At 43.5% G+C, this 19,207-nt stretch overlaps 1 protein-coding gene across 1 annotated transcript in view; it reads left to right on the top strand.

Annotated features, from left to right (window-relative positions):
* The first annotated feature begins 17,859 nt into the window (after positions 1 to 17,859).
* The window catches only part of ADARB2 (adenosine deaminase RNA specific B2 (inactive)), a 365,713-nt gene continuing 364,365 nt past the window's right edge, over positions 17,860 to 19,207 (top strand). Inside the window, exon 1 of the mRNA XM_036910803.2 lies at positions 17,860 to 18,468. Coding sequence (XP_036766698.2) covers positions 18,369 to 18,468 — 100 coding nt within the window. The 5' untranslated portion in view covers positions 17,860 to 18,368. The remainder of the gene's footprint in view (positions 18,469 to 19,207) is intronic.

Below are 19,207 nucleotides of genomic sequence, written 5' to 3'. Positions count from 1 at the left end.
AGGTCTGAGTAGAGGGTCTCACAGCCGTGTCAGAATCTGGACATTGTTCTTTTCCTTCATCCATGAATGCAGCCATGCCCTGGGTAGAAGTCATCATGACCCTAAATTTGAGACTGAGGAAGACCTCTGGGGAGAGCCACACAGCCAATACATGCAGAGACCAAGGTAGGCCTTTACCGGTAAACATTTAGACTCCGGGACTGTTTGTTACTGCACTATAGCTCGCAAAAGCTGACTGAGAGCTGGCAGACAGGCTGGCCCAGCGTGTGCTTCAGCTCATTGCCCATTCCAGGGATCTGCCAGGCAGAGCACATGGTAGAGCCAGGAAAATGGGAGGTGGGTAGAAAAAGATTCCTTAAAATAAAAGGAGTGTCAAGACAGAATTTTGAACCAGATGGTCACTTCTGTGTCACAAAAGCCAACCGTTCTTCTCCTGGAACATTTCCTATTGCTTCCATACAAAATAAAATACAAAATCATATGCTTCTATTAAAAGCCTTTCAAACTCCTCCCAGCCCACATAGCTACCCTCCTACTATTTCTTATGTATTGTACATGTAAGACATCAGAATCCCTGAACACACAAGACCATCCCCGCCCTGCCTGCCTGAAATATCTCTCCAGCTCCAAACACATAAATCTGCAACATAGAGTGAACCATTTGTCCAAAAGAAGCTTATTATGCTCAGTGATGTTTACTGGATTAATGAAAACTCACCCACTAAACAGAGAATGTTCAGACTCTTCGAATTGTATCTGTTCTTAATTCATAATCTTCTCTTGTTTATGTCAAAATTCTCAGAGCCTACTCTAAAGTTTTCATGAGTGATTAGTTAGCTTTCCATATCTAGACATCTTATCTTCCTTGCTGGGCCAACCGACTTCTTGTTGAGCAATCCTGGTGCTCATATTCCCCACAAAGCACCTCGTCTGTGACTCCTCTACAGCCAACACACAGCTGTTTCTCTTTTGTCTCTTTCCTTCATAATCCAGATTTACATGATTTATTCTGCCTTTCTAACCCCAGGTTGAGTTCTTTCTCTCTCTTTCTCTCTCTCTCTCTCTCTCTCTCTCTCTTAAACTTTATTTATTACTGTGATTATATATGTGTATTTTTTTAATTTTTCAGGAATTTGGTTATCCAAGATTAACCATACCTATCAAATTGGTGAGCTCTACCCATTCATTGTGACTCAGTAGATTATACCAAAGAATGGAATAAGACACAATTTTCTCTCCCACTTGAGGTTTTCAATCAGATATGTCAATTTTCAATCTCCTTTTAACTAGACCAGGCACAAGAGTTACTATGACAATTTTCAAATTTATTTTCTAAACACTGTGGTGTTATTTCCATTCATTTGTGTGGACTTTTTCCTTTTTCTTTTTTAATGCTTCTTTGAGCATATACTAAGACCATTTTTTTAAAAAGTTCTTTGGCACTTTTTCTCAGCCATATTTTGGGATCTCAACTTCTGGGCACCCAGCCCCCAACTGCCATTTTATCTGTTATCTCATTGCCTGTATAAAATCTTCGGAGGAGGCACCCTTCTTCTGCTGGACCTGGGTTGCTCGGCAGTGACCCCCTGTGGCTGCTTGTATGGACTCGGCTCCATTTCCGAGCATTCTGTGCACCTAAATTGCGTGTGTGTGTGTGTGTGCTTGTGTGTGTGTTTATACATGCATTCCATGAGAGAGTTTGCAGAAAATAAGTAGAAAACAGATTTTATTAGTTACACAAACATGAAAAATATGGCTTTTTAAAAATTGATAGTGCTTCCTTCCCAGAACCCAACAATAGAAACTAGGCACCCTTTGGTACTTAGGATCATGAGCATTGAAACACTGGGGTGCATTTGTGAAAACACCTCATAGTTACTCCGAGGACAAAGAAGAGAAAATTGTGTCTTCAACAGTGAGAACTCATTAATTCCTGAATGCATGTCGATGCATATTACAATTAACCCCATGGCCTGGGCAATGCAGATCATTCCTGACACATGAGAACAGGCCCTATAAGGTCCAGCTGCTTCCTCTGTTTTGCTGCTGTTTTCAGCTGTGCTTGTGTTCTTGTGTGTGTCCCTCTTCCTTAAAACTCTGGCATCTGAGTTCAATCTCAAAGGCTGCAGCATCTTTAAATCCCATGCATAGGGCAATTCTGGAAGGGGCAGAGGTGACTCGCTCCCTGCACGCTGGCAGGTGATTAGGACCGCAATGAGACCTCTGGAGAAGGGCAGCAGGAGAAGCAGAGATCAGAACTGCTGCCTCTCCTGTGCCTACTCAGGTCTTCACTGAAATCTGTGTTTCAGAGATAAAAGACTGATCCATCTCACTCTTTGGCAAATAAGGAGTTAATGGGAACTCTGAGGGTTGTTACAACCTTGGTGCAGCCCCCTCCCCAGCCAAAGTCTGCTCTGGGTGTTTGCTTCCACCCATGTTCATTTCATCCTGACAGGATAACCCCATGTGACCTGGGCAGCTCTCTGCAGCTCAGCACAAGCAAGCAGGGCTTGACTTACTGCTCTCATACAGCATAACGATCCCGTTGTTATGACCCCTGTGTTCTGCAAAATACAGTAGAACCATAATTGTCGCTGCCTCCTATCCCATGCCTTATGCTTGGCAGAGGTCAGCGTCAGCTGCGTGGCCTCTGCCTCCAACTCCAAAGGGGAATGTCTCTTCTCTAGTTCAGTGTATAAGATGTTAAATAGCGTCAGTGTTGGCCCTGCATTTGTGACATGGGAAAGAAAATCATCTTTACTCTGTGACTTTGCTTTTAGCAGTTTAATAGGGCTGAGATGAACGGCATTGCACACCTTCTGCTACCCAACAGATACACTTAAAGTTTTTAAATTAAGTATCCTTTTTAAGAGTGTAATTTCTGACAACTTACCAAATGATCCACTGAGACACAGATGACAGAAGAATTCAGAAAAATTCTGTGTCATCATTACCTGACTATGCATGAGGGTAAAGAGCTAAAAAGTGTCTTTGAATATATTTGCTTAGCACATGTACAAACATACACTGAGGTATACTTTTGACTTAATCATTGTTTATTACAGATTTGATAGCTAACATATCAAAATTCTTGTGCAATGAGATATCTCTAACCAGACATCTGAATTTCATTTTTAATCTTTGTTTTTTTTCTAGAGAACATTTGGATTGATAGCCTGCAAGGAAAAACAACAACAAAGATTAGAAAATAAAACATGTTATATACCTAAAGTAAATACGTATGAAGCCCAGAGCAAAATTTATAGAAATCATTTCTTTAAGTTTGAAGATTTGAATTACTATTAAATATGGAGAGATTTGAAAGTTCTCTATCTAGCAATTTTTTCCCATTTTTACAAAAAAAACTTTTAAAAACAGAAAATACTAAAAACATAACACAAATATGAAGTAGACCACTTAGGAATTGACCCCTTGGGTGTTAATTGAGCTTTAAAAACAAGCCATATCCTATTAGATGTGCAAGTCATGAAAATTTTCTATTTTGAGTTATGGCGAATGTATTTAGAATAATGTGCTTAATATCCACACCCAGGTATAAGTGAAACAAAATCCTAGGGGTGTTTTTTCACAACCTGTAGAAATTGTAACATATAATAGTATTGGTTGGAAGCATTTGGTTTTTATAGAGATGTGGATTTATAGTTTCTCTTCACTGCCATTTTTAGAAAGCTGCCTCCTCTTCCTAGTCCTCTGGGACATCATGTCAAGAGGTATTGTGGCTGTCACATCATGAGCCTCTCCTAAGGAAAAAGACTCAGATGCATTAGAAAGCAGAGCCGAGTGGAAGGGGACTCAAGTGACCTGCTTAGTAGCCAAAGCATTTCTCCTTAACCATCTATGCCCCAAGGGTAAGCTTGATGACACCATCTGTCCTCAGCATTTGTCTTAATAGGCAATTTAAATACACAGTGTTTTTCTCTTTCATGTCAATAACTTAAGCTTGTACCTCCTCCACAGACACACAAATACAAACTGTGTGCAGAAGGCCTTGCCCAGCAATGACTCTAACCCCACTCTCTTCTATGGACTTCTCATACTCTGAAAACACACATCTCTTTCACTTACTTCATTCTGCTAAAATCATTATTTGCTTTCACTACCAGACAGACCTTTAAGCTAAATATCATGGTATGTCAAGTTGATATGTATCCCGAATTAAGAGTATCTAGCACTTCAGGTTTACTAAATGCATACCTGTAGAATGAATGAATGATTCCCATTGCAAGAGGGCCAACGTGTCCATACATGTGATACAGCCAGTGGTGCCATTAATGCTGAAATGGATAATTTCTGCTAGCTCTTGTGTCCAGACCATGAGATTTAGAGGAGACAGGAAGTGGGGAGAGTGATGAATCCTAAACAGCTTAACTGACCAGATGCTTTTGTAATAGTTGTGCTGGTTCATTCAGATACGGTTTAATTGAGCTGGCATTATTTTGATTTTCCAGTTGAAAAACTGAAAATGATTCTAGAAGTGCTAGTCAACTCCCCAGGCACAGTGTGCTAAAACTGTTATGACACTTTCTTTTCCAGTTTGATAACTCTATGATTATAGTTGTTCAGAAGCAAGTTGACCTGCCAGATGATGGAGTACAATGGTCTTCCCTTCCCCTAGATGGTGTGGAGAGTGGTTCTCACTTCCCTGAAAGATGTTTTGAATTTTAATAAATCTCTGGCCCCAGTTTGTTTTCTTGCCATTTTCTCTGGTTTCCAGTCCCTAAGTACTGAAAATTATGTAGCTAACTGAAGGCTTTTCTGGATGGAGCTTCTGATCAATGAATTTGAGTTGTGATGCATCAGTGAACTGTATTTAACTTCACCACTCAGGACCTATGGCTCTTCCTAGGTAGGTAGTGTTATCCACCAGCAGTCAAGATAATTAGTGTTACATAATATTTTTAAATATACTTTCATTTTCAAAAGGACTCACTGTTGAGTATCACAAAATAATAGGTCTCATCATAAGCAGAATTACTCTTTAAAAAGAGAACTTAGAGAATTATGTTCCTTGTCATATAACTTGGGCATGTTTTGAAAGATGTCCGTTTTTTATAAAGGTGTCCTATTTTTAACCCCATGTTATTTGCTCACATGTTTTACCTGCGTTTTAGTATCCCTGAAACAGGAATAGTCACTGTACAGACATCCATTTAACAGATCTAGAATGAGTTTTATTTACCTATATATTTTTTTATTTTTTATAATTGTAGTTAGTAGACATATTTTAGAGAAGTTTTACCTTTACAGAAAAGCTTTTCTCTATTGAGTTCCCCTGTAATCCCTCCCCTACCACAGTGTCCCATTATTAACATCTTGCGTTAGTGTGGAACATTTGTCAAGATAGATTTGCTAATATTATTAACTCATTGATGATTAATTACTGTTAACTGAATTCCACAGTTTGCTTTAGGATCCACTCTTGGTGTTGCACATTCAATGGATTTGAACAAATATAACATATAACATCACTATAGTATCATACAGAATAATTTCACTGCCCTAAAAATCCTCTGTGCTCTGCCTATGCATTCCTTCTCCCACAACCCCTGTCAAGCATTGATCTGCTCTCTGTCTCTATAGTTTTGCCTTTCCATGACATCGTAGTTGGAGCCACACAGCATTGTAGCCTTTTCAGAGTGGCTTCTTTCACTTAGTGATGTGCATTCAAGTTTCCTCCATGTCCTTTCATGGCTCAATAGCTCATTTCTTCTTAGTGCTGAATAACATCCCATTGTCAGGATGGACCACAGTTTATTTATCCATCACCTACTGAAGTCTTGGTTGCTTCCAAGTTTTGACAATTATAAGTAAAGCTGCTATAAATTTCTGTGTGCAGGTTTTTGTGTGGATATGATTTTCAACTCATTTGAGTAAATTCCAAGGAGCACAATTGCTGGATCACATAGTAAGAGTGTGTTTGGATTTGTATGAAACCAGCAAACTACCTTCCAAAGTGACTGCACCATCTGCATTCCCACCAGCAGTGAACAGGAGTTCCTGCTGCTCCACATCCTCATCAGTACTTGTTGATGTCAGAGTTCTGGATTTTGGCCACTGTCACAGGTGTGGAGCAGAACCGCCCTGTTGTTTGAATTTTCATTTCCCTAGTGATGTATGATATTGAGCTTTCTTCATGCATTTATTTACCATATGAATATCATCTTTGGCAAGGTGTTTGTTTCAGATATTTTACCCACTTCTTAATTGGTCATTTTTTTTTATTTTGGCATTTTAAGAGTTCTTTGTAAATTATTTTGGATACCAGTCCTTTATCGGGTGTGTGTTTTACAAATGTTTTCTCCCAGTATGTGGTTTGTCTTCTTCACTTTTCAAGGATAGATCTTCTGGTTATGAAAGGTTTGGTGGGTTTGTCTTTCTACACTCTAAATATTTCATTCTCCTCTCTTCTTGCTCTCATGGTTTCTGAAGAAAAGTCTGATGTAATTCATATCTTTGCACCTCTGAAGGTAAGGTGGTTTCCTTCTCATCTTCTTATAAAACTTTGTCTTTGATTTTCTGTAGTTTAAGTATAAGCTTAGGTGTAGATTTTTTATATATATTTACCTGCTTGGTGTTCCCTGTGCTTCCTAAATCTGTGATTTGGTGTCTGACATTGATTTGCGGAAATTCCCAGTCATTGTTACTACACATATTTATTTATTTTTTCCTTCTGATATTCCTATTACACCTTAAATCATTGTCCCACAGATCTTGGATCTTCTCTGGTGATTTTTTTTCCGTTTTTTTCTCTATGTTTCAGTTTTGGAAATTTCCCTTGGTGGTTCTTGAAGCTCACTGGCACTTTCCTGGGCCCTGTCCAGGCTGCTCATGAGCCCGTCTTAGGCCTGCTCCATTTCTGTTGTGGTATCTTGCTTTCCAGCCTCCCCTTTGATTCTTTCTTAGAGTTTCACTCTTTCTGTTTACCTTACTTACCTGTTCTTGCAGGACATCCACTTTTTCCATTAACACCCTTAGCATGTGAACCATGGTTGTTTTAGATTCTGTTTGACTCCATCAACTCTGCCAAGTGAGTCTGGTTCTGATGTTTGCTCTGTCTCTTTAAACTGTAGCATTTTTTATTTTGTTTTTCAGTGTGTTTCATATGTTTTGTTGTCTAAAGCTGGTGTGATGTACTAAGTAAAAAGAGCTGAGGTGAATAGGCTTTAGTGTGAAAGCTCATGTTTCCTAGCTCAGAGGTTTACTGCTTATTGTTGCTGTCAGAGGCTAAAATTTCCCTTGATGTTTTGTCTCTTCTGCTGTCTTTGAGTTTCCCTGAAGACTTCTTTTTAAATAAGACCTGAGACATGTGCTTCTTTTGGTTGTCCACTGTTATTATTCTGGAGCCCTACTGATATGGTGGCACGGGCAGGGGGAGGGAATGCCCTGTATTTTTGTGAGCCTGCGCCCTGGGGCATGACCTTCACGGTGCTTCTCAAGTATTTTTCCCACCTGGGGACAGGATGTCTAGAGTGCTCTGCAGTCAGGTACTTCCCTTCCCCCAGCCAGTTAGGCTCTGATAAAACCCCAGCAGTTTAGCTCAGGTTAACTAGCTTCCCCCCCCCCCAATGAGGCAGCTCTTATTGAGGAGAATAGAGTGCTCCTTCCTCTCTCAGGGGGTTCCTTTCCCCTCCCTGCTGGGAGCCTAAGGGATTTCCCTCCAATATTTATCTGAGGACCTGGAGATGCTCCCAGAGGCAAAACAACTCAAGTCAATGTTACATGATTCATGTAGCATTGTAATAGTCATAATAAATAAAGAGCATGGTTTACAAGTCTTTATACAATGTCTTTTATTATAAATATTAAAATTAAATGCATTGTTTACCAAAGAAAATAGTTTTCATCAAGGATTTGCTTTGTTCCAATGAACACTTCTCTGTGCCTATAAACCCTGAAGAAATTAATGCTCATTAATGAGCATTATGCTATGTGCCTCACTGAAATATTTTTCTTAATTATGTGGGAAAATCAATGTTTGGAGAAATATGCAAGAATATGCAAGATTATTAACAACAATTGTTACTTGAAAAGCCAAGACAAACAGCAGAATATGTGGATTAGAATTATTGTAGTTGGAAAAGAACAAATACGAGCATTCAGAGCTCTCACACACCATCCTGGTCCCCCAAGTGCAAGACAGGGGGTTCTGGCTTCTTTCTTATAGGGATTAGGAAGCCCATTTTCTAAAGTGGGAAACCTGTGTTTATCCCAATTGCCATCCAATTCACAACTATATGGCATAAGAATAAGATCAACTTGAGGATAGGGACCTCAGCAATTCATTTTGGTGCTTAAAAAATGTTGATACCTATATATAATGACACAATCATCGAACAAATTAGCCTTCCGTTACATTTAAACTAAAAATTTTAAGAATCTAAAAACCAATATAACTAATTATTAATATAGAAAGCTTTAGAGAGATAAAAATGGTCTCAGACATCAAATTGTGAGTCTGTGGTAAAAATACAATTATGGCAGTGCCTAGTAATATTCTACTGCATTTTTTTTTGAAACATAGTTTTGGGAAAATAGAAATATACTCATAAATGATAGAAGTCACCAAAACCCACATATCAAAATTACTAAAATTCATTATTGAAATAACTGAAATACCATTGTACATGTAGGCTGTAGGTGGAAGATTAAATTTTTCAAATTGCATCTCTCAAATTTTCCCTTTTTAAAAGAAATACCATATTAGCATATTTCCCTTCATTTGTCACAAACTGTTTCCTGGATACCAAAGAAATTGAAAACGTTTTAATAATAGCCCAGAGTGATTTGCATTATTGCCTTAATGATGGGCCTCTTAACTCCAGGCCAGGAAGCCTGGTGTTTTCCGCGGCATCTTGTCCACTGGGAGGCGGTAGTTGATGGAGCGGGTGAGAAGCCAGCCTGCACTGATATGCAGCTCCCAGGAGGCTGAAGACCTGCCCTGGCCCCTCGGAGCTCGGCTGCCACTAACAATTACCAGGGATGAGAGCAAAGCACAGGGGATCCTGACCCCACCGTGGCAGCTCATTTTGCAGTTCACTTACTCAGTACGGCCCTGCCCCGCAATCTCCCCGCATTGCTATCTGCCTGCGCTTATAGTCACACCACCATTATGTCTCCAGCCTTGCAATGGCTGTTGTCACATCTATTGATTGCACTGAAACTGCAGCTGGCATGGATTGCTTTCATGCTCCTGAGAAAATCCCATCTCCTCTGAAGAGCGGGCAGCTGACTGGCAAGGGCAGAGGCCTTCACTGAGTATCTGATGGAAACCAGTGTGATGATTATGAACAGCCTTGTGGCCACTAACAGAGGACAGCCAGGCTGCTCCTAAGCATCATAAATGCAAAGTGCCCTTAGGCCTGGGTGCAGCTTAGGACACCACAAAGTCTTACCCAGGTCATGAAGTATGCAGGGTTGCACTTCCTGCTTGCCCTAATAGTACAATACGTCATTACTCACAGGGAAGTATGTGCCATCAAAAATAACCCCCATGTTTTTGTGTAGCCACAGGCATATACAAAGGTCACACAAGCATTCCTAATGGGTTCCTGTGAGTATACACACTTCACATAAACTGTCACATCTTGTAACCACAGCTATGTGATTCATACTTATGTCCTTGTTCTGCAAATGAGGAAAGTGAGGCCGACGGGCTTCCTGTGGTCTACCAGCTCCGCAGCTGACCACTGGCTCAAGTGAGATTTGAGCTCAGGTCTGCTTGCCTCAAAGTACACCCTCTGTCCTTCTGCCCCTGTGCCCCATCTACCCCATGATGGGCCTCAGGGCCTCCCATCCCAAGGACCTGCTATGTTTCTGCTCTGCTTTAAGCCTCCCAGGGACTCAGTCATTTCTTCTGGTTGATCCCCTTTTCTTTCTCCATTCTTTCTTCTTCAAAACTACCTCTCCCATTACATTTCCAAATAACTTTTAATAGCACTTCATGGTGAAGAGAAGAATCTTGTAGGGAGTGCATGTAGGAATCAAGGAAGTAATAACATTTTCTCATGCCCACCTCACCCTGGAAGAGGGAAGGGAGTTCAGTCACTTAGCCTCTGTGGCCAAAGAATGCTGCTGACACCTTCCCAAGGTCACAAAGTGGAGGTGAAAAGTCAACCTCCAGCATGACCACCTAAGCAACACTGAGAGGTGGCTGTAGCTTCCTTCATTATCAGCAATCAAGAACACATCATTCAGCGCATTGTGCTTTACAGGCCTGCATACTTTACAAACACTGCTATTCTGGCTTCACAGTAACCTGTGGGTGGGCACTTTGTGCTTTGCCTTTTGCTGGTGACAAGACTGAAGCCAAGCACCAGGCAGTGGTGGGCAGGACCAGGATGGGAGTCCGGCCACAATGCTCAGTACTTTCCTGGTCCCAAACTCTTCATGCCCCATTGTCCATGAACCCAAAGTGTTCTGTGAGCCAAGTGCTGGTTCAAGTCATTGATGATGTTTTCTTGTGTTTGCATACAGCTTCTGTTATCCCATAACTTCCCTGTGATGCTCTGGAGAAAGCACTCTTCCCTGGCAAAGGGAGGTCCAGGTCACCAACTCACTGGTCAGTAGGAATGTCCCCCAGGCAAGATGTGGGTGCCATGGATTGACTTATAAAGACACAAAGAAGGAAGCCTGGAAACACATTGCTGGAAGGACATGCTGCACCCTAGAAGGGTAGCTTCATGCTCAGAAGCTGTTAGAGGCACCCCCAAGACGTCTGAGACAATTATAAAGCTGGAAGACCAGAAAAACAACTGCGGATTTTCAGAAGTAGGCTCAAAAAAGGCTTCCTCAGAAGATTTTGATAAGTTTTCTTTCTTTCATTCATTTTGGAACAAGAGAGGGAATACTCTCAGGGTGTGTCAACCCTCCACGCTCGGCTGACCAGTCTGTGCACACACGCTCCCCTGGTTAGTTCCCACTCCACCTTCCTCCTGCTCTCTGCACCCCCACTGTGATGCGCTGATGGTGGGCTGGGGGGTGCATTTTCCACAGAAATGAGTGGGGAAGCATTATTTTCCTGATAGTCCCAAGAGCAAGGACTATTCTGTGAAGGCCTAGGGTTTTGATTAATAAGAGAATAATATGGCACCTCAGGGAATTTAGACAAACGACCTGCAAATATGCACTTTGCATTGACAGATGAAAGGCCAACTAGCTGAGGAAGGCAAGGTTGTCACATGCTATTTGCACAAATCTCTTCTAAACAGATTGCATTTCTTGCTAATGTGTCCAGTTACCCTTCATGAGGACCACATCTGCAATAGGACCATAGTAGGTGGTTTTGCTTGAAGTGACACCCCATCACTGCTGAGCCTGTCTGCTGTGAATGCCAATGTTACTTTTATGCCAGCTCTGAAGGACTAATTTGGAGGAGGTACCTGTGCTGAGCATTCAAATAGAGATGGTCTTGGCCATTACCAGATCCATGAGAAGACGGCCTGCCACCTCATGGGTCCCAGGGCACCACAGCCCCGTCTGTCTTCATGGACCTCCCACAGAAACAAGGTAGGTGAGATCAGGTGTGGGGGTTTCTGGGAATAGCAACACAGAGCCATCCAGCACCCCCATTGAATTCAGAATCCAATAAGGAAACCACTCCTATATTCTTTCTAACATTTTCCTAGCTCTGTCTTGACCAAAAGTTGGGAATTGTGATGCCAGTTTTAAAAAATTACTTTCATAAATGGTCAAGAGATCCTGGTTCAAGCCATTTGAGCAACAGAACAAGTGACTATCCACCCCCTTTCTCTGCTTGTGCTTGCTATGGGCAGAAGTAAAGAAAAGGCCTGGTAAATAAAAAATTGTTTCAAAACATGTGCCTACATCTCAGATCATAGGGGAACCCAGGAAGCCAGAGGAAGAAGTGAAGTGTAGCCTTTAAACATCCAGATAGAGAATTAAATGTAATGTGTTCCATCAGCCTTCCCAGTGCGAACAACAAAAATGTACTCCTGACAAGCTCCCATCCTTGCTTTCAATCTCTTACCTTGATTAACACCCAAACCATCAGCCCCACTTGTGTTTCACCTTCTCCCTGCATGCTGTCACACGGCACTCTGGGGATATGACATTGTTCATCTTGAAAATCACTGATTCCAAGAGAAGATTTGGATCATTAAAAAAAAAATTAACTTTGAACTGCACTGGTTTAAGACACAAGGGAAAATCTAGGATAGGGTGTGCATTAAGGAAGTTTTAAATAGTGATAAGTCTGTATAGTTCAATAAAATATTAAGGCTTCACATTTCAGAAACTAGCAACCAAGGGCATTTTAAATGTAAATGTAAGTAATGGGATTTACAATGTTGAAAATGATTATTTCAAGTCATTATGTCTCATATCCTGCACAAATATTAAGTAATAAAATGCCATACTTTAGTCTATTAAAAGGTTGCAGAGAGCATAAAACACTGATTCTGGACACTGTCCTGCGGCTGCCAGGCCTGTCTTGAGAACAACCTGTATCCGTAGAAGGAAATGGAATCAGATGTTACAATTAGCCTGGAGAAAACATGGATGACTCAAGGTCACTGGGGTTGCATGACAGATGGGGCTGTGGTGCCCCAGGACCCATGCGGTTACAGGCCATCTTCTCACGGGTTCTGTTCATGGCCAAGACCATCTCTATTTGAATGCTTCTTCCTGATCTTGGGGACTACTACTGACTTATGATTACAGTCAACACACTGTGTGTCAAAGACAACAATGAATGTGTTAAGTGACAAGCATTTCAAGGTCCATGCACAAACATGGTGGCACACTTGTCCTCAGCTGAGGTTCCTAGCAACTGGACCCCTTATTTCACAGAAGAGGCTCAGAAGAGCTCAATGCATTTCCCAAAACCAACATAGTGTAATATATAAGTAGAATTTGAAGTTGTGTCTTGTGATAACAAACTTTGGATGTCTTTTCTCTTTACTTCTATTCTCCAAGTAGTGTTTCTCTAAACATTTATGCAGAACTCAAGTAAGTTTTAGCTTGAACATGTGCTTTGGCAGCTGTACATTGGCAAATTAAAATCTGTGGTACTGGCCAATAAAGAAAACTGTATGCCAAAATCATTTGACCGAACAGCTCATATACATGTATGTGTGTTGCACATTATATAAATCAGCAATCAGCTCCACATGGAACTTTGGAAAAGAAACTTTGCCACTGTGCTGTGGTCAGCTGTTCATTCAGGAAACTGGTAGGCATGCATTTGGTGTTCTCTCAAACCACAGGCCTGCCTGGGAGGAAGAAAAAGAACAGAGGGAAAGTAGCCCTTATAATAGCACCGTACAAAGTGCTTTTTCACATTCAAACTCTCCTCTGCACCTCTGGACCTCTCTGCTGTTGTCACCCCCTACCCCCGCCCAGCCACACCACCTCCAGACCCTGGTATGAGAATGTCAATAAGAATGTGTGTGTCATAGCAAATGTTATCTTGATATATTATTTTCCAATACTTTTAGGTCTCATGTCCAAGTTCTTTGATGTGAGTTATTTAAATTTAAGAACAATGTCTGAAGATGAAAGAGCAAAAAAAGCCCGCTTATGCTTTTTCTCTGTCTGTGAAAAGTAATAATTTAGCATCATATGTGGTGATGTCGTAAGTCAGCAAACATAAATATCTCCAGGGAACCCTTTGTTCTGCTATTTTCCACCTCATGGAGATTGTCTGATGGGGGGAGGGGTACCAACCAAAAGTTGGATTCTAAATAAGTCATGTTAGTTTCTGTGGGTGTTCTCATTTGTTTTTGGAAACCTCTGAGAAACCAAGTTCACCATACTTATAACTGACTGAAAATACAGACATTGTGATTGTGGCGTTCATTCTTAATTCAAACTTTGGGAATTAAAGAATGCATTCGTTTTAAGTAGGTGTTAGCCATTTGGTCGAGGAGCCTAGAGGATAAGGGGCAAGAATGGTCCTAAAAGGACTTGCCTTTTCGGAAGGTGCAATAGCTGTGACTGCATGTCCCAGGGCAGACTCCGGGCTCCTTTTTCAGAAACACGTTCAGGTCAGCTGGGTGAGCATATGAGATTTTGGATGCAAATTCTGATAGGGATGCACTGGGGCCATCTAGCCAGATATTGGCTCTGCCTCCCTCTAGCAATCAACATTGGTCCAGACCCACTAACACTCCCACCCTGCGTATCCTCAGTGGGAAAATGATAAGGCCTTTCCTGTCCACATGGTAGGTTTGTTCTGAGAAAGAAAGGTAAATTCGGAGTGCTTGGGGGATGGGGGCATGCGGTAATCTGTGGCTGATCTAGTGATGTGGGGTTAGCCAGGAGACAGCCTGCTTCTTACCCATCGTGTGCATTTTACAACTGCATCTCTGTAGGTCTCCAGGGACATAGGACACACATCTTGATGCAGATATTGAGACAGAGCTACTGGCATGGGCATGAGTTATCTATGTACTTTATGCATTTGTATGTATTTATGAATTATACACACACATGTAAACACTGGAGCTCAGAGTCACCATTTAATCGATTTTTACCCATTTCAGAGAAGGCTTGTAGAGGCCCACAAAAGTAAGCAGTTTCAGACTCTAGAATAAAAGCAAGTCAGGCAAAGGGGTCGACTTCACAGGCTGGACAGTGAGAATGACACAAATGTGACCCCTCACTGTGACCTTGTAACTCTGGGCAGGTTCCCTAAATCCCCTGGGCCCTGTGTCCTCACCTGTGTAAGGAATTCCACTTCAGTTCTGCTCCATAGAGCTTGTGTGAACATCAGACGAGATTCAGTGCACAATGTAGGCCTAGTCCAGTACCTCAAACAAAAGGCAAATATTCTTGTTAATCCTGCAAAAGCACATCTATGCTGGTTCAGCACCATGGTGCTGATGGTCTGTGGACAGAGGGCATCAAAGAAATGAGCAAGACCCCCACACAAATACCTGGACAGCCAGAGTCCTGGCCAAAGCCAGGGTGCTGTGAATGGGCCCCAGGGCCCCTGCAGCCTTTCCTGAAGCAGTGCCTCCTGGGCACAAGGGCTGTCTCTGGACTCAGGAGCACCTGTGTCCAGGCTCAGCTGCCCCTTGTTCTGTCCCTTGGCCAGCTCCCAGCTAACAAGCTGACCCAATGGGCCTCTGGGCAGCCCCCACCAAGGGGCTGTTCTTTATTCCAGGGGCAGATTGGGCACAGGCCCAGACGGGCTCAAGACGCCCACCAGCCGCATCTCCTGATGGTGTCGGGTGCTGTTGGTACCTGATGCTTCTTCCAACTGCTGCTCTCGGTTCAGGCTGCCACGCTGAAGGATCTGGACAGGTGAGGAGGCAGAGAGGCTAGTGGAGGCAGGGGGTAGGGTGTGAGTGCTGCTTGCTCCCCGCCATCCTGGAGCTTGGGTGTTTGTGAGCCCAGCCTGTCCTGAAGCCTTTCCTCCTGGGACACTGAGATCCTGCTGCCGCGCCATCCCCCTTGTGGTGACCTTGCATTTGTGGTGGTGCTTGCCTCAAACATCTTCACTTGGTTTCCCAGCTCAGGGACCAGGTTTCTGCAAAAGCCTGAGCAGAGCAGCCTAGGGTTAGGCAGGTGTGTAACAGGAAGTTCCGCCGGCAAGGGCCTGCACCGCATTTCCAGGTAGAGCTTATGCTCTCCAATACCCTTTACAGAGAGTAGTGAGTGATCACACACTTTGCCAACATGCTTGAGAAATGAGCAGCATCTTTATGCTGTGCTCTCGGTGGAATGAAATTGTTGGAGGCAGCCAAAAAGAGGAACCTGGCTTGATTGCATTTGTCAGTCAGAAACTAGCCAGACAGTTAAACGTCCCTTCGCAGGAGGCTCACCTGTAATGCACACTCATTCTTTCAAAAGTATTTACTGGATCAATTTACTGAACAATAGTGTAGTTGGTTAACATGGACCAGGCAGTGTTCACAGTGATTCTCAAGTGAGGATACACCTGAGGCAGCCACCGTCATCAGTCCATCCAGTGTGCTTTATTCCATCAAAATAAGTAAAATACAGAGAATGGCATGTGTATGCTAAAGTCATGTTGGCAGAAATTACACCAATTGGAGGAACTTCAAGAAAGGTAAAGACTGGCCAAGATTTTGATTTTAACTGACTTTCAAATCAGGATCTAACCTATATGTTGAACTCCAGATTCCAGTTTTGTTCCCTAACCGCAAAATTGGAAGCAACACATAGGCGGAAGTTGTGCTCTGTGCTGGGTGCACCCACGCTCCTGTAAAGTGAACAGCAATTACGTGCCCCTCTGAGGCAGCATTCTGCCCTGTACAATGACAGGGCCGTGAACAGGGCTAAGAGATGCCAGCAGCCCTGAAGGTGACCTTGCATTTGTGGTGGTGCTTGCCTCAAACATCTTCACTTGGTTTCCCAGCTCAGGGACCAGATTTCTGCAAAAGCCTGAGCAGGGCAGCCTAGGGTTAAGCAGGTGTGTAACAGGAAGTTCCGCCGGCAAGGGCCTGCACCGCATTTCCAGGTAGAGCTTATGCTCTCCAATACCCTTTACAGAGAGTAGTGAGTGATCACACACTTTGCCAACATGCTTGAGAAATTAGCAGCATCTTTATGCTGTGCTCTCGGTGGAATGAAATTGTTGGAGGCAGCCAAAAAGAGGAACCTGGCTTGATTGCATTTGTCAGTCAGAAACTAGCCAGACAGTTAAACGTCCCTTCGCAGGAGGCTCACCTGTAATGCACACTCATTCTTTCAAAAGTATTTACTGGATCAATTTACTGAACAATAGTGTAGTTGGTTAACATGGACCAGGCAGTGTTCACAGTGATTCTCAAGTGAGGATACACCTGAGGCAGCCACCGTCATCAGTCCCATTCACAAATGAGCAAACTGAGGCCTAGGGTGCATCAGTTCCCATGGTCAGGCAGAGCTGGGATTTGAAATCAGACATCCTCCTCTCTCTCATCCATGAAAAGTGAGCTCACTGTATACCAGCACAGCTGAACATCTAAATTGTTTCCAACGCTCCCTGGAGGAATATTTTTTCTTACATAAAGAAAATTATCTGGATATTTCTAGGCCCATAGGGAGCTTGAGAAGGGTATATATAAAGTTGTGAATAACAGAAATATTTATGTGTCATTTTCATATCAACATCATAATGCTTGCTAATGACTTTTAGAGTGGATTTTTTTTCCCCAAACCATTGCTACTGTAATGAATAGCATATGTGATTTAAAAGCAAAATGCTATGATTATAGCTGGATTGTTCCCCTTATATGTTACATTAGATATGTAGCCTTCCCAAAAATAGGATAGCCCTGAGAAAAAAAATCAGTCAAAGCGACTAGCATTCTCAGTCCACCTCTTGGTAAATATTTTTCATCTAAATGTTACATTTGGCAATAAAAGTATCAGATGGAAGCCCTCCCAGTTTTTATTTCATTGTTCCCTAAGTAAAGCAACCAGTTGAAATCCCTCTCCTTAAAATCAGATCCAAACACTTCTGTCTTTACGCAATTTCTCTTTTACAAAGGGAACAGCCAAGGGATATGAAGGGAAAAACAAAACAAAACAAACAAGCTGACAGGCAAACATGCCACGTCTGAGCGATGAGCACCCTAAGAGGCTGTCTTCTGGTGGATCGCAGACCTTAGTCCCTTTCTGAGGTCACGAAGTCTCCATAATTCTTAGCTACTTTCCCCCTGCACACAACAAGCATTATAATGAATTCGCGAGTTAGAAAGTGGTTGGAAAACAGTCACTGCATCTCTCTGAGCCTGCAGAAACATAGTGTGCTGTTCGAGGGTCTGAAGCAGGTAGCTGGACCCAGGGGCGAACCCTCCTGCCCAGACACAGGCTTCACCCAGATGAGCTGGCTGCCAAGGAGCTGTTCCCTCCCTCCAGCAGCCTCCTTGGCTTTCCACCGGGTCCTGGGCAGCTCCATCCGTCCAAATGGGAGCTGAGTTTGCAAGCTGACAGGGATGCAGAGAGCTGGAGGTGCTGATGTCAGAGCCAGAAGACAGCTGCGATTGGATCTAATTAGACTTTGCAGCGGCAAATAGACAAGCTCCCTGCGTGATTGGCTTCAAAGTGGCTGGTGCCCAACAACTAGCGGAGGTGCCAAAGTCCAAGCCGTGCGCTTGGAGCCCAGCTCAAGAGAGGCCGCGAGGAGGGCTGAGCGCGCCAGGCGCACCTCTCCTGCCTGTGCAACCCTGGAAGCTGGCGCTCGGCTCCATCCCAGGCTTCAGCCCGGCGGCAGGGACAGAACAATTAGAGAGCGAAGGGCGGGGAGCGCCAATTCTCAGTCCCCAAAAGTGAGTCTCTCCGGTTGCGAAGCATTTAGCAGCGGCGGCTACGGAGCAGGAAAGGGGAGACTGTTTCAGAAAGGATTCCTCTCCTGCTCTACTTCCTGAGTCTCAGCCATGGCATCGGTCTTGGGGACCAGCAGAGGGTCCGGAGGGCTGAGCAGTCAACTCAAATGCAAGTCTAAGCGGAGGAGGAGGAGGAGGTCCAAGCGGAAAGGTAAGGACCTGGCTTTCTGTGCCGCCTCCCGCGAACTCTCCGCGCCTCTCCGCCGTCCTCTTGTCTGGGGGGTCGGCTTGTGTCCAGAAGCTTCACTTTGGGTTAGGGGTATGTCAGCACAAAGCAGAGCCCTGTGGAGTTCAGATGCGTTTGTAAATGTCTGGGGCTTTGGGAGCCCCGAGGGGATGGTTCACAGAGCAGCGGCCGGGCAGCTGTGCGAGGAGGCTGGGCAGCAGTAGGGGGAGGAGAGGGCAGGAACGGGACCCCGTCGTCCTTCTGCCTGGAGGACAGCTCCCTCCAGGACTCACTCCATGGCGCCTGCACTGCTTCTGACTCTCACAGAGGAGACATTAGCACACGGTGCCAAAGGAAACATTCATTTAAGCCAGCATCCCTATAAACCCGGGGCAAGACCTCGTGCCAGCTTTTCCATCCAAATTGCCTTGGAGAAAGCAGGCAGTCACCTCCCCAAATTGCCTGACAGTTTGTATTTAGTATGGTGTCTGTTGTTTTGTAAACACCCGGACCTCCAGAGAGTGCAGGCTTGTCCTGGCAGAACAAGCAGAAATTAATACGTGAAAAGAGAAATAGGCATTTTAGCTTGTTAGTGGCAAAAAAAACCCTTGCACACCAGAAAAGGAGAAAAAGCAAGCTGGCTGACAGGTTGCTGCTGACACACTGTCATGTCTGTGTCTTGTTACTGAGATTCTGGGGAGCAGCCGCCCTGAAGTCAGCCTGT

This window comes from Manis pentadactyla, chromosome 3 (genome assembly GCF_030020395.1).
Source record: "Manis pentadactyla isolate mManPen7 chromosome 3, mManPen7.hap1, whole genome shotgun sequence".
Classification (NCBI taxonomy): domain Eukaryota; kingdom Metazoa; phylum Chordata; class Mammalia; order Pholidota; family Manidae; genus Manis; species Manis pentadactyla.
The sequence above is the reverse complement of the archived record's forward strand: the minus strand, read 5'-3'. Positions and strand labels throughout refer to the sequence as shown.